At 35.5% G+C, this 16,515-nt stretch overlaps 1 protein-coding gene across 3 annotated transcripts in view; it reads right to left on the bottom strand.

The window, feature by feature from the left end:
• Nucleotides 1-16,515, bottom strand: part of LOC122411264 (organic cation transporter protein-like) — a 522,699-nt gene that overhangs the window by 427,973 nt on the left and 78,211 nt on the right. Inside the window, exons 8-10 of one of the 3 annotated variants that reach the window (XM_043419955.1) lie at nucleotides 6,370-6,506; nucleotides 6,187-6,281; nucleotides 5,920-6,113 (exon numbers count right to left, since the gene is read on the bottom strand). In XM_043419955.1, the coding sequence (XP_043275890.1) occupies nucleotides 6,227-6,281; nucleotides 6,370-6,506 (192 nt within the window). In that variant the 3' untranslated portion in view covers nucleotides 5,920-6,113; nucleotides 6,187-6,226. Of the gene's footprint in view, nucleotides 1-5,919; nucleotides 6,114-6,186; nucleotides 6,282-6,369; nucleotides 6,507-16,515 lie in introns of those variants that run through there. The other 2 variants (XM_043419954.1, XM_043419956.1) reach the window with 2 other exon arrangements.

Here is a 16,515-nt window from a genome sequence, read left to right as displayed (position 1 = left end):
AAATCTCTATCCGAAAGGAACCAAAATTTTATCTCGGTCTTCTGACTGGCAGTCTTCTAGTATGAAACTTTAACGCTGTTCATTGCAATTTCATCTTCATCTCTACTATTAACTTGTGGTTTAAATTCTGATTGAGGATCAAATTTTGATACCTTTATCTCAGACAACAAAATTTTTGCTGGTCCGTAACAAATTCTGACACTTTAGGAACCCGTGGACTTGGACCATTGCGACAGTCTTCACAACCAAAAATGAAAAGGAACAGCAACAGACCGCTTCCACATTTCATTAGCGCTGGAGATAAAAGATTCTGTAATCAGAAAATTACTATTATATTGAAAAATTATTCTACTTACTTAAAAGCATTGTCACCGGAGCCTGCAAGTATACTCACCCGCACTCTATCTTTCTTCATTTTCTTTGCGGATCCAAAAATTTTTGTTGATCTAAAAATTCAGAATACGGACCAACTCAAGAAATCTCTATCCAGAAGGAACCAAAATTTTATTTCGGTCTTCTGACTGGCAGTCTTCTGCGTATGAAACTTTAATTGTTGAAAACACAATCTTGGATTTCGACCTCTATTTCGCTTTTTTTCATCTTTACTTTTTTCACCATTTTCACTAAATATTGTCCTGCTTTTAAATAGTCGGTGAATAGTCGGTGAAAACTGTTACATTCGCGATCTTTCTTTTATATCACGGAAATATATATATATATATACTTGTACTACAGAGAACTGTCAAACGCGATCTTTATAACCTCATTCATTTAACAACACACCATACGTCATATCACGAAATATATATAAGTATATACTTGTATTATGGCACCAGAAAAAAAATATATAGGTATATAAAATGTATTATGGCACCAGATTTGTCACTAAAAAAAAACAAATAAACATCAAAAATGTGTGCGAAAATCCGACCCATTTTTTGATGCTATTAAAAAATAAATAATTAATATCTCTTCAACGCGTTAAGCTACAGAGTTCGAAGAGGTCGCGATCGAAAGAAAAAAAAAATAAAAAATACGTTAACTTATAATATTCTCTGGAATACTATAGTTAATTAATTATTAAAGAAACAAATTTTGAAAATTTTCGAAAACAATTGGAAACGCTATCGCTCCGGTAAAGAGTCTCTGGCAGCAACTCGTCATGTCATGTTGTTGTTATAAATGTACTTGTCTCAGAGTCGCTGCCGCGACTCTAGATGAGGCATCGATGTGGAACTTTTTTCGAATTGTTCTGTTGAAATTATTTACACTTGGTTTTATAATTTTTCGAATGGAATTGTTTTTACACTTTTCGTGATATGATCAGGAAACAAGGGACCATCAATGTACTTGTCCCAACCTTTTTTTCCCTAGGGGCATCAATGTACCGATGAAAAAAAAACTTTTAGACCCTATATCGGTAATATAACTACTTTTCTACTCGGTGGAGTTGTCGATGAAGTAGTTTAGTTTGTTGATTCTTGTAAAAATAGATATTGGTGTTCCTCAGTGTGTATTATTTTTTTGAAATATGATTTTCATCAAATACTGAAAGTTATTTTGAATTTTTTTTCTCAGAGTTTCGCTGGCCATATTATTACAAAAAAATATGAACAAATATTCTCTAATAGACGAAATTTAAGATTAACACAAATTTTTTGCCAGTCTTTTCCAATAAAACCATTAAATCCGCTATAATGTACTGAAAATGGTCAAATTTGCGATAGTTTGAACTTTGACCTGTAATAAATTTGAAACTATCAAGTTTAATGAAAAATCATAAGAGACCTTTTTTGTAGAGCGTGCGATTTTCTACAAGAATAAGTGGAGACCTTTTTTATATAACATACGATGGGCTGGCAGTAAAGATCAGAATGTGCCAAACAGAAATTTCCAATGTTATTCTTATGAGAAATAGAAAAGTGCGATGAGGACTATCTAAATATTAATATTAAGGGCTCAAATTTTAACTGGAGTCTTTTTACACCAACAAGAAACTTTTAAGCTTGTTTGCGATCGAAAACAAAAAAAAAATTTATTTTGAATCGCCCTAATCGACATGCCTCAACAGTAGCAGAAAATACATGGTTTGAGCGATGCTATATTTCTCCTGAAGCGCGTATGATCATAACTTATTGTTTTGCCAATCACATGAGCTTTAAACAAACATTAAGAAAAAGTTAAATCATTCAAGATAAAAATATTTCCACCGAAACAATAGCAGACCGTTTTTCTTTCTGTAGAGAAGTCTGTATGATTACATTGGATAATTATTTCAAAAAAGAGGGTCAGCTCGGGGGTGACGGAGCAATCGTTGAAATAGATGAATGCAAAATTGGACGGCGAAAATATCAGCGTAGACGCATTGTCGAAGGTTATTGGATCCTCGGAATGATCGAGCGAGGTCAGCGTGAAAAGTATCGGATCGAAATTTGTCTCGATAACAAAAGAGATAAAGCATTAATAAAGAAAACATGTCAAAACAGGAACAACAATCTATACTGACTGTTGGAAGGGATATATAGACCTCAAATTATACGGATATGCTCACGAAAACATAAATCACTAATTAGAATTTGTCAATGCAGAAACTCACACGCACAAGATCGAGTCATCATGGAGATGGATGCGGCGGGAATTGTCAAGAGGTGGTGTTCATGTGGATACGCTTGCGGATCACATGTGCGAGTTTATATGGCGCCGCAAATACACATCTTGAACAAAGATTCGTTCAATTAATTAATTGCAAACATAAATACATGTTACCCCGGAATTTAAAAAATCCTAAAATCGAACAACAAGAAAGATTGCAATCGAATAAAAAAAAAAAAAAATTGATCAATGAATACGATACAAAAATCTAGAAAAATGGTAATAAAAAAATAACAATCAAACAAATCTAACGTAGGTGCATAAAAGAAAAATCAACAAAAATAACTAATAAACTGATATCAAATAACAATTGGGAAAATAACAATAAACAGAATATGGCAGCTATGTGAGAAGTAAATCGACAAAAGTAAAAACAAAAAGAACAACAATAAATGAAACAACAAATCTGCGGAAGAATCAATAAAAATAACCGAAACAAACGAATCAACATTAAACCATAGAGAGCCAATTAAAAACAATGGAATAAGTCAGTCGATCAGAAAAAATAACATATATAAAAAAACGTATCCTGATTTTAATTCAGAACATCCTTTTAAATTGCAATTAAATAAAAAAAAGAATTGATCGATAAAATACAAATACGATATGAAAATTTAGAAAAATGATGATAAAAAAATAACTAAAAAAATCGAACGTAATGGAAAAAACAACGAAAATAACAAAAAATAATAAGTCATAAAAATAACATCCAAGAACAATTGTATAAATGATATAAAAAAAAACACAATGCAGCAGCTATGTAAGGAAAAATAAAAAAAAAACAGAGTGAACGAAAAGGAGCGAGTCAACAAACCTGTAGAAGAATCAATCACCAAAACCCAAGCAAATGATCAACATTGGAACAAAAATCATCAATTAAAAACAAGGCTAGTCAATTGATCCAAATAATTGACGAATATGAAAAGATGTATCGTGATTTCGATTCAAATCACCTTTGAATTTTACAATGGAATCTAAGAATACAAACTAATCAATATAAAAAAATAACGGTGGAAAAATCTCGAAAATGATAATCAAAGTTTAAAAAAACGGTTAAAAAACTATAACGTAAGTGTTCAAGAAAAAACCTACAAAAATAAGGAGAAAATGAACAATAAAAAAATAACTAACAAATTTACTGACAATCAATCTTTAAAATATAGTTGGGTGGATCCAAAGCATTTTTGTATAGTAGTACGGAATCATTGAGTGAGTTTGGAGCACTTCCAATGTGTGTACGATATCGTTGGGTGGGTCTGGAGCACTTTCGATGTGTATGCGGAATCGTCGGGTGGGTCTGGAGCATCTTCGATGTATGTGCGGAATCGTCAGGTGAGTTTGGAGCGCCTTCGATGTGTGTGCGGAATCATTGGATGCAATTGGAAGACTTTTGATGTACGGACGGAATAAAGTATGACCGCAAATTCATCCAAAAGGTATATTATTGTCCTCGCACCCAAACAGCCGCGCTAAAACGTACTGCTTCTATATTACGTATTGTATCTAAATTTATTAGGATAACCGTGAAAAACATTAAAAATCTTTTTTTTTCGAGATTTGACCTTAAAAATAGAATATGCGGCCATTTTGCCTATCATATTCGTTATCAGCACGTCGAAGTATACCAAATTTCAGATCAATCGGAGGTATGAGCTTTTCGAAACTACACCAAACTCTTCAAATTCCTGTTTCACCCTCTTAAAGTCCGAACTTCAATTTTGCCACTTTTGAATAAAGTCCCATTTTTAGATTTTTGGTATTTGTACACTTCTATATTTGTATTCGTAGAAGTAGAAATATCTAACTCGTGAGTAACGACACGATATAGTGTAACGTAACGCTCTTGCCGACCTGGCCTGAACGCCGCCACGCGTCGGTTCGAGCTACCTTAATTTTAAAAGGAGCAGGTATGAAAGAAACGTGAGAACGCGGAATTTCGATTTTGACAATTTTAACAATTCGGATTTATTCAACTTTTATCGATTTTACAGGATTATTGATTTTTTTATTTATTATTTCGATTGCGCTCGCCGTTTTCGAATTCATCAAATTTTTAATTTACACGTTTTTTCGCTCGCTTTTCAAAATAGTAGTTTCAATAATTCAAAAATGTTTCGATTTTATACATTAAAAGAAATTATTATAGGTGAAAAAAGAAATAAAAATTGGATAAGTTAAGGAACAAACCCCAGGCTCTGGGATTGAAACGTCACCGAATCGCTCCGAGATCCCGTGCAACAAAAATTTGGAAAGTTTAGAGGTTAGGTGCGGACCCTGGACTCTGGGATTGAAACGTCGCCGAATCGCTCCGAGATTCCAGGAATCCAGGAAAAATTAGGATAATAGGTTAGGTTGCTTGCCAAAATCAAGAAGAATGTTTGAGGTCAGCCTTTTTGTTCCGAGTCAGAATTTTGAGGAAGGACTGCCTCCCGAATGAGTCGCGCAGCGCTTCTTATACCTGTGTCCCCACCATAAAATTATCAAACGCCGAATTTTCGATTTTCGGATCGGTTCTGCGCATCTTTTCGTAACGCCTTCTTTGATTAGCCCGTTGCCATGATTCACGCTCGCCCGTTGGTTGCGCGGGCTAACATACGATGCGCGGACTACCGCTTTTTATGTTTTTTTGCTTATTCCGATTTTCAATAACAAAAACTTCGATTTGATCCGTTATTATTTAATTTTCTTCATTTTTTAACATTGTTAGTTGTTTTAATATGATTCGAATAATTACAATTGCTAAAAGTCACGTACGCGTCCTATAGCCCATTAACGCTCTATCCGCGCATGCGTCATAAACACGCGTCTCATTTTATTTGAATTGACACCAATTTTCTAAAAGAAATAATCTTTTCCTTATTTTTTTTTTTCGATTCGTTATAATTTTCCGCTTCATTTGAGCCCAGTTACAATATTTTACGAAATTGCGTTGAATTTTAATTAACAAAACAAAAAAATATAATAGTTCGAGTTTTTAATACGCGGCGCCGCTAGTGTCGTGCTCCGCCGCTTGTATCGGGCCTTTGTATTTGGCCGGCGGCGACCCTCCAGTACGGCCGCCGCCGGCCAGCAGTGACGCGTCTCACCGGTCGTTGTACGCGCTCGGTCAAAACATCGCGCCGCGACGCGATGTTTTTTTGAGGTTATGTTCGGGTTTGAGTCGATTCGGTCGCACAGGAGGAGGTTACGTTACAATAGATATACTCTGTAATACTAAAAATTGACTTTCAAATTCAATATCTCAGAAAATATTGCGATCCGCCAAAATTCCTTTTACAGGGTCTCTTATATTGTTAAAAAGAAGGTCTGTGCCAAATTTGAAGCCAATCGGAGGTAACAGCTTTTCGGAAGTCCACCCAATTTTTTTCCAAATTCGTCATCATTACTCCAAAAAGGACTGGAAAAATCCTCTGTGCTTTTCGGAGGTATAATGTACTGTGACATAACAGTTTACATATGAACTAAACGAAATTTATTTAGTGATATATTTCGCGGTGATTTCGTTCTTTTCTACCTTTAGTATTATTGACTTACTCGCCATTTTATTTTCGTTGTTGTCAAGTGTGCAGCAGACTTAAAGATTTATTTCAGCGTCCGTTTTCATAGCGATATCGAGTCGTTGTATTTTCCTGAAAGTAGTAGTACTGTGTTTTATGCAGCTGGAGGGTTAGACAAAAAGTGACGAAAAATTTGAGTCGATCGAGCATCCTGACTTACTTCCCAAAATCTTCGCCATCTTGTAATGTTTCAGGAAGTTTACAACCAGTCGTTTCCGGCAAGAAACAGCAAAGTGAAGCGGCAATAAGAGGAAAAATTCCAAATATTACTGGTGGCAACCAAACCTTGATGAATACCTTCAAATGAAACGATTTCTCTGATAAACATTGTCTATATATTAGGGTGATTCGTTTTTAGCGAATATTTTTTTTTTTCACTCCCGCAGCAACAAATATCATTCTCGGGTGGGGCTCAAGCGTTAGAACGACTAAAATAGCGAACAGACATTCTTTATAGTGTAACGAGATTTTCCCCTCGAGGGTACGATTCGTCCCTTCTCAGCTCACCCGTCTCGTCTTCTCACACGACTCTCCGGCTACGAGAGTGAACTGGGCGCCAGGTACGAAGTACCGCCGATTACTCGACTTTATATTTTATTCACCTTCAACGATGGTAACGCCAAAAGATCATAATACTCAGAGTGCGCGAGAGACACGAGTGACCGAGGACGGTCCGGCTACTCAGCTCAAACTGCGATACAGAAGGTAGAGGGGGGGGGGGGATTCTTGGGGAAAGTAGCAATCACGAGTACAAAACAACATAATCGACACAAGATAGAAATTCAGCACAATATTCACAATTTATTCAGCTCAGTGACGACGCGTAAAGTTACAAGAAAGACATTGATATTGAACGCCGCGAGTAATCGGGAACAAAATAATAAAATACGAGATTCGGTATATATGAATGGTCGGGCATAATTTCAAGCGATATAATGAAAGTGGCGAGTAGAATATTGACAGTGAAAATGATAGAAATGATTTGCTGCTTCGCATGTTTGCACGCTCCATATTAGTCATTCGATACCCACGAATTGAGTGTCTCAGGTAAGCGCAGGTAACAGGTAACCAGCCGCAAAGGTCGTAGGTAAAGGGCAGGTACAATTAATTTAGCAGCAAGTGCTGTAGGTAAGATTAATCAGTCGCAAGGACTGTAGGTAAAGCGCAGGTACAATTAATTCAGCAACAAGTGCTGTAGGTAAGATTAATCAGTCGCAAGGACTGTAGGTAAAGCGCAGGTACAAGGTAATCGGCCGCAAGGACCGCAGGTAAAGCGCAGATAAAATTGATCTACAACCAGTGCTGTAGATACGATTAATCAGTCTCAAGGACTGTAGGTAAAGTACTGGTGTGAGAACATGCGAGCGACAAGGTAATGAAAGAATGATAAATAATTTAAGTAACATTTAGCGTAATAAAAGAATAAGGTATCGGAAAGCGGTAATACGCCGTACGTCTGTTAAACTGCGAGAAACTAACAATACGCGATACAAAAGAAATGAAGAAAATATAAAAATAAACGAAGACGCTACTAACCAACGTATATTCCATAGCGCGACAACAAGTAAGAGAGAGAAAGCACGAAAACTACGCGCGACCGGGCGCGCTCGCCCTCAGCACGTACCAGGAGAGAGAGAGACAGAGATGATCGGAAGATATTGCGCATTATATTCAGCGCTTTACGCAACGAAAACTCAAATGATATAATTGTGTAACGGAAGTGCTACGAAAAGTGTGAATGCGCATGCGCATGTACATTTTCGTTCTCTCTCACGCTCATTGCCATGGGCTCGTGTGATTGGGCGAGGCGAACGATAATTGAGAGAGAGATATACGTTGGTAGAGATCAAGAGACTCGGTAGAGTCTCGGGACAAGTACATTGACAGCCCTGTCGTCTGCTGGCCTGAGGCTCTCGCGGAGACTATATTTAATTATTTCATAAAAAAAAATACAAAACAATTCGAAAAAAATTTTACTAATTTTGAAAAAACGTTATATTGAAAAAAAACTAATCTGCATCTATTTTTTAAAGTGTCAAAAGAATCAAATAACAAGTAAAAAATAATAAACCGAAAAATCGCCCTTGAAATCATTTTGGAAACCGATGCCTCATTCTTCTTATTTGATTCGAACAGCTAAATCAATTGAAAAAAATTCCATCTAATTTACGTGCAACATTAAAATTTATTATATCAATTCGAGGCCAAGTATTTTCTAATGAATTAAAAAAAGTTACCATTTGAATTACGTGCAGCACTAAAATTTATGATATCAATCGGTGGACAAGTATTTTATTAATAACTCCAAATTTTGACATTATTGAATTGTTCTAAGAAGCTTTCAAATCCAAAAGAATCACATGCAAGCTAGTCATTTCTTACTCTATGGTGGCAGAGACTTATAAGAAAATCGATTCTTCTCAGACTTTCAGGATCCTCTGGTATTATTCACAAAATTCGACGTCGATTGGATCGATACAAATTATGTTTAAATATGTGTTAAAAGTACTTGTCCGGCCCATCACTATTCATTCAATAAAGAATCAATCATAAAAAAACGAAATGGCACGGCAGAATCTTGTTAAAAGTTTGTTGAAATGCGAAATAATTTTTTTTACAATTAAAAAATAATTTTGTTTAAAGTTTTTTTTATGGGTAGAATTATCAGCAAACGAGGGACCATCAATGTACTTGTCCCAACCTTTTTTTTCCCTAGGGGAAGTTTATGGTTTGATATCACGTCTTTTTTCTCAAAAGATCCTTATTTATGTTCAGATGACTATAAGATTTTAGTTTAAATTTCTATGAATTGTTTATAATTTTCGGCGTATAACGTTGGTTTTCACGAAAAAAGACCTATTTTTCGTCGAAATTGTACTGAAAATATTTCGATAGAGGTTTATTCTTGGACTTTGGTGATTTTTCTCCTTGTCTTCTAATATGTTTCGTCCATTGGGAACTCAAGAGCATGGAGCAATGCGTGTTGCGGGCCGAGATATGGTTTTCGGCTGATAACGTTAGGAAAAAGAAAGGAAAAGAGGAAAGATAGATCAAATTCAAGACACAACAAATCCAACAGAATTGGCCCTTTTTAAATGTTGCTTTTGCATTCTGAATCTAGACATTTTCGTGTCATTCAAAACGTGTCTCCGATGAAATATATTTCCAAAGTTTGCAAGTGGCCACTGAGATCCAATTATCTACAGTTTGATAGTTGCTGAAAAAAGGCACCCGGAAACATTTATTATGTCAGAACTCAAAGAAGCAAAAAAAACTGAGCGTACTTAATTCAACAGAGCAACGGAATTCAAAGACGTTTAAGGTATCTGCATTGGTTTTGGAGAAAAACAATTTCAGGAGAATTCAGGAATGAATTTAAAAGTTCAAAAACTCAGAATAAAATAGAAAACGGAAAATTTAGGAATTTAAAAAAGCTGAAGACGTTTGTGATGAATTTTTGAGATTACATGTTTCGGATGGAGTAAAAAATTTAAATGATTGGCACACATGCTGCGACACAAAAATATGAAAGTTTGGAGGTATTTGCTTCATACCGCAATAATACAAACTTCAATAGTATTTAAAAAGAAATACTTTAAAACTTACTAAACCAAGTTCTATTACTCATTCTCATTTATTTCGGCTATTTTTCGCACGGAATTAAAATAAACAAATTTGTGTGAAGCTTAAATATGTTTTTCCTTTTTTTTTTTTAATTCCTTTTCCACTTTTAGTAGAATTATGTTTAGGTTATAATGAAGCGTTTTGTGTGGCATTATTTTTGTTTTTTGGGCGTGCCTTAGTTATGTAAATTTTATCATCAGTAGATCTAGATGCAAGTTCTTCTATGATTTTTGGTCTTGCCACGAAAGTCGGGGCTAGTTCGATATCATTAGTTTGTTGTATTAATCGAACTCTTTGACAATGTTTAGCTTTAAAAATTGTTAAAATGATAATTATTATGATAATCAGAGTCATGCTGATGGCACTTAGAGAGTAATTTCCAATTATGTGATAAGGATGTGCCCAAATATTCGGTTCTTCATCTAGTTTTTTCTTAAGGATTTCGATTCTTTCTCCTAATGCGTTTGTTTCTAGTGCATTGATAATTATTTTTGATGGTACGCTGTAATTGAAAATAGGGTGATTAGCGTTTACCATTCCAATTGCGTTCGTTAAGTTATATAATGGTACATATGTTATAAATTCATTTTGTTGCAGTTTATTTAAAGAAAACAATTGAAAATTAATTGATGTGGCGGAACATTTTCCGTCCAAAGCCAGTAATCCTGTATTGTGGATTATTTCGTGTGTCGTAGACTTATTTTTACAATCGATTCTAATATTTTCGGGTTTTGGGGTTACGAATAGCCATCTACCTTCTTTTCTAGTGCGATTATTAATGTTTTTTCGATTTTTACAATTCATTGATTACGTGACAATTTTTCGGGATTATTTCCTAAATAAATCGCTATTTCGCATGATGTATTTTCGCTTATTGTTTGCAGTGATTGCTTAGGTTTGTAATAATAGACGTTGTCAACTTTTTTCGCATTGTTTAAATCTTCTTCAGTCATTATTAAATACGTTCTTTTGTAATTGTCCACAATTATTATTTTGGAAGTGGTTGCTATAAATTGGAATTGTTTTTCATTAATTTTTGTTGTTAGTGGATAGACTTTGTTGACTTTCAATATTTTTAAATTATTATTATTCTTATTAATTTTTTCGTTGGGATTATAATTTATTTATTTATTTCATGTTATTGTACACGTTCCGTATTATTCGTTTCGTTCTGTATATTATTTTTGTATTTATTTTCGTATTTTTGGTATATTCGATTTCTTTCTTCATATTTCAATTTTATATATTTGTTATTCTATCGTTTTTTTTGTTAGTTTTTTTTTTATACATTGAGCTGCCAAAAAGTATTTATTTCTGAGGTCTGTTTCTGGGTACGGTCCTGCTACATCAACCGCGTCTAAATAATCGTCTTCCGATGTCAGAGATCAATTTAAAGATTGGGCGCTACTTCGTCGCCTTCTACTTTGCGAGGTGATTTCGTTTTTTCTTTCGCGATTGTAGTCGAGTTTATCGTCGAAAAATGAATTGAGCGAACGCGAAATAGTGCAATAACGCCCGGTAATTTGAGACGTTCAGCGTACTCGTCGTCTGACATATAAATTTTTATATACGAACTGGCTTTGGCGGATTACAATGTTATTTAATAATGTTCCGTCACTTACAGAAAGATGATCGCTAGCGTGGTGTTCAGATTCGTTGTAGTGTTGAATTTCTTTCGCTCCTGCTCCAGTCGTATTTTGGGTTGAATCTTGACGTAGATCGGTCTGCCTTGGATGCGATGATCGGTGATCGAACGTCCGTTCGATATATCGACTTTTCTAGAATTATCGGTCCTCCTCAGCAATTTCAATTCCTTCCGTTTGACTATCGTAGACGTGTCGGGTTTCTCGAGTAGTGGCTATCCCACCGCTGTCACGAATGTTGTGTCCGCGAAGACCGTCGCGAAGGGACGAGTTATCAAGGACGAGTATTTAAGGGATTTAGGCCAAAAGAGCTGAACTCCAACTCGATACTTTTACAACAAGTTAACAATAAGTTTATTTAAGAAGTTACAAATTCGAGGTTTTATTGCCTCGAGACCAATCGTTACAATTCTCGTCAAAGACTGTCGAATTTTGGGTTAGTCGATAATTTTATAGATTTGGGGGTTTTCCCCTTCTCGTGCGAATATAACCTAGATTTCCTTCTGGAAGTTTCGATGTTGACATCGAGGGTCGATGCGCTCGTTCGGGAGCATCGATATTTCATCATTCCTGCGTTTGCGCTGAGAGTGCTTAATTTGTTTTAATGAGTGCGATGTACGGGCACAACACTACTCTCTAATCTTTGTAGATTAAAAAAAAAAATTCAACATTCGACCTGCAACACATTCAAAAAAATAAAAATCACAAAATTTCACATTTTTCCGATGGAAATCTATAAATAAATCATTCTTTAAGCTCAATTGATGAGCAGTAATGACTGTAGGTATTGTGGGGCATCGCACAAAAACGTAAATGATCGGAATTTATTGTTGATTTCAGACGAGCTTGAATTTGCGAGGTCTATTAAATACTGAAAGGACTCAATGCGATTTCTCAGCATTTCTCAATCTGGTGTTGATAAAAGTCGGTCAAAATGCACGGTTTAAGTGGTGTCTCTAGTAGCCATGCGTAAAACCTGACAGAGATACATACTCGATATTACGCATTTTAGTTTGTATGTTAATTTTCGAACTCCTTATAAGTGATTCCTTTTCCATGACAATTATAAACCATTATTTTTTTTCTTCTTTCATAGTTTCTTTCATTGTACATAACTGAATATTATAAACCATAAACTTCCATTAGGAAAAAAAAGGTTGGGACAAGTACATTGATGGTCCCTCGTTTGCTGATAATTCCATCCATAAAACAAACTTTAGAAAAAAATTTTATAAAAAATTGCCAAAAAAATTATTTAAAAAAAAAATACAGAACAATTCGAAAAAAATTTCACAAATCTTGAAAAAACATTATCTTTAAAAAAAAACTAACCTGTATCTATTTTTTAAAGTGTGAAAAGAATCAAATAACAAGTAAAAAATAAAAACCGAAAAATCGCGCATAAAATCATTTTGGAAACCGATGCCTCATTCTTCTTATTTGATTCGAAGGGCTAAATCAATTAAAAAAAAATCCATCTCATTTACGTGCAGTATTAAAGATTATTATATCAATTCGAGGCCAAGTATTTTCTAATAAATTGAAAAAAGTTATCATTTTAGTTACATGCAGCACTAAAATTTCTGATATCAATCGAAGGACAAGTAATTTATGAGTGACTTCAAATTGTAACATAATGGAATTGTTCTAAGAAGCTTTTAAATTCAAAAAAATCACATGCAATAAGCTAGTCATTTTTTACTCTATGGTGGCAGAGAGCAGAGAAAAGAAAATCGATGCTTTTCAGACTTTCAGGAGCTTCTGATATTATTCACAACATTCGACGTCGATTGGATTGATACAAATTATGTTTAAATATGAGTTAAAAGTACTTGTCCGGCCCATCACTATTCATACAAATAAAAATCAATCATAAAAAAACGAAATTGAACGGCAGAATCAAGTAAAAAATTTATTGAAATGCGATTTAGTATTAGTTTAATGTTCTTAATAATAGTATAGGTTTGTTATGAGGAATGAAATTCGTTCGCTGGACGAAGTTAGTGATTCGACAAGCGAGAGAAGACGAGCATGTGTCATCGAATTTTGACAGAACACATTGAACAAGATGCGTTCTTGTTCTTGGATTGGACAGTCAAGATGACATCTCGTCTCGATCTTGCGTTTCGCATTTATTCGAGATTTGACATTCGAGACGAGCTGTCGTGTCGATCTTGTAGATCGAATTTTTCCGGTTTCAAAGATCAAAAATGGAGCGACAAAGTGAAACCAATAACGAGGATAAAAAACGGAGCTGTTTAGAGGAAAATACAGTCGTGAGTACGATTAATCGTTCTATCACTGAGAAACATTTTTGGTTCATAGTACCATATCCCTGAGGTGATAAAAATACTATTATGGTAACGCTCATTCAAAAAAATATGATTGTATTTACTAAATTTTATAAGTCGTTTACATCAAGCGCATATATTAACAGCAACAATGACTTTGCCAAACATATATTGTGTACATGTCACCAAATAATAGTAATACTTTTGACAATCAGGTATTGTACTCTCGACTATATGCTTATGGTACGCTTGGCAAAGATTTAAGGTAGACCACGGAGAGGAAGGATTTTAACAAAAAGAAATAATTTCAACAAACCGAAGAACATTGATTGACCTAGTGAGACTTGATCCCGGGACTCTTGGAGTTCGAGCCTGGAGCGCTATCCACTACGACGCTGAAGTTTCCAACGTTGGAGTCCAACGAAATGAACGAAAAAAACGTTTGTAATTCACCAATTTTTTATTTCACGAGTCGTTGGTGCAGCTTGAAAAACTACGAATCGGAAATTTGGCAGAGAACAAAATAGGAGAATTACTGGTGTTTTTGCAAGGAGTCTGGTGTAGGTGGTAAACGAAGAATAAGTACGCCGGTGGTGCGAGAAAAATAGTGAGGAATTTATTGTTCCGCTGTTCTATCTTAAAGTACAGTATTTGCCCGACAATTAGTGCGATTAAGCCCGATGATGAAAATGGCGAGTTGACCCGGTGTTCGTCGAGCACGTGCGAGACGAACAAGATGGACGACCGAAGCGTGCTCGTGAGAAAGAACCCGATGATTTTTTGAGATATTCCGTTAAAAATGAGTCCGAGAGAATGTTCCGTTAAATGCGCAGAGTCCGTGTAATGATTTGAACCGAAAATGAATAAGAGAACCCGAATTTGATACCGAAAACTGGTGAGAAGGTGAGATGCAGTGATTAGCCATATTGCACGCTTCAACGACCGGATAAAGACTGAGGCATCAATCATGGAGATCGATGATGAAGCCCAGCGCACATGCGCGGTGTGCTTCCCCGGTCCCGCGCGGTGTACTGCCCAGGAGGTGGCGACGCCCCCCGTGAGCGCGTGAAACGAGCACCCGGCTGCTCTAATTGCACGCGCCCAAAATGTCCGAACCCGCGAACTGTCGACGCCAGCGGCGGAGCGCGAGAGCCCGGCCCGAATTCTCTCGCGCTACCGTCGAGGCCTCGCTCAATCCTGAACAACTGGAATTATTCGAGAGTTTTTTCGATCGTTTCGTTGGACTCCAACGTTGGAAACTTCAGCGTCATTATCCACTGCGCTACCACACGTTCTATAACTAGTATACGATCAAACGCATATATAAGTCGTCATCACGGTTTATATAGAAGTTTTGTTTTTTTTTTCAGCTATAAAGTGTGTAGTAGCGTAATGGATTGTGTTCCAAACTCAAACTCCAAAAGTCCCGGGGTCGAGCCCTTCCTCTGATCGACTTTTTTTTTGTCGCGTCGTACTTTTACTCAGGATAATGGTGTAACTATCCCTTGCGGTATGGTTGCCTTAACGATAACAAATAAACATCAATACCTGGAAACACAAGTCTCCGCAAAATTACAAAAATTGTTCCTATCATGAAATATTATGATAATGCCTATTCAATTATAGATATAAATTGCAATATGGATGGTAAAATTCAGTAAGGTTTATCCAAACATGAATATGATACAGTATATCATATTTTTCTTACCTACAACGACTTACTTATAAAGTTACTTGCATTATCTGATCATTGTGAAGATTTTTACCATGATCGTTAGTTACTTTTAAATAACACATGGTCATCCACACCATAGAGATTACATGTTTTGATGATCATAACAGATATAGTTCAATTAACAATGGAAAAATTGTCCTAACAATATTTTTTGGTACATTTTACCATAGAGGTGATAACTATACGTGTATAGTAGCAGTAACCACTGCTTTTACGCAAGAAGTGGAAGGATGTTCTGCCAACTCTGATATTCGAATGAACATTAATTCGAAATCGTCTTCATCCAAACAACTTCGAGCTGAGGCTTTCGAAATAACTTTAGGCGAAAATAACATCAAAATTGCGAAATGTAAAATTTGCTCTGGCTTTGGAACAACGAAATTTATAAAGATGACGAACGGGAATACAACAGGGCTAAGAAGACATTTGAAGCGAGAACATTCAAAATCATTCGCGAAAATTTACGGCACAGAAGTAGGGACATCATCCAGGGTAATTGTTTTGCTTAATTACTAGTAAAGTAATTAGTAGTCATCAAAATGAAAATAATAATAAAAATAATGAGAGGCATTTCAAAGGAGAGGCATTCAGTTTCATTTTGGGTTTTTGGATAAGCCTCTACAAGATTTTTCACATGTAGATCGTCAGTTTGACAACGATAATTTTTTTACGTCTTTCCCGTTTCAATTGGACCGCGTTTTCAAATAAACTTCTTTTCCCTCATTCATGCGGGCATCCGCATATTTCGAAAACTATGAGGTTGTTTTAAAATATCCCGGAAAAAAGTTATATTTTCGAATTTTTAATTTCAATTATATATTTTTGCAGTCACTAATTAAATTTTGCTTCCATCAAAGGAACCACCTAAAGACATTATAGATCGTAAATCATATTCGTCGAATCAAAGTAATTCATTTTAAATTGAATGAATAGTCGAGGTGGTAGGGGGGTGCCTCGTACCAATTATGAGGAAACCGGGTTCGATTCTCACCATCATAAGACTTTCATTTCAT

The sequence above is a fragment of the Venturia canescens genome, chromosome 5 (genome assembly GCF_019457755.1).
Source record: "Venturia canescens isolate UGA chromosome 5, ASM1945775v1, whole genome shotgun sequence".
In the NCBI taxonomy this organism is placed as follows: Eukaryota; Metazoa; Arthropoda; class Insecta; order Hymenoptera; family Ichneumonidae; genus Venturia; species Venturia canescens.
This window is presented reverse-complemented; position numbering and strand designations above follow the sequence as displayed.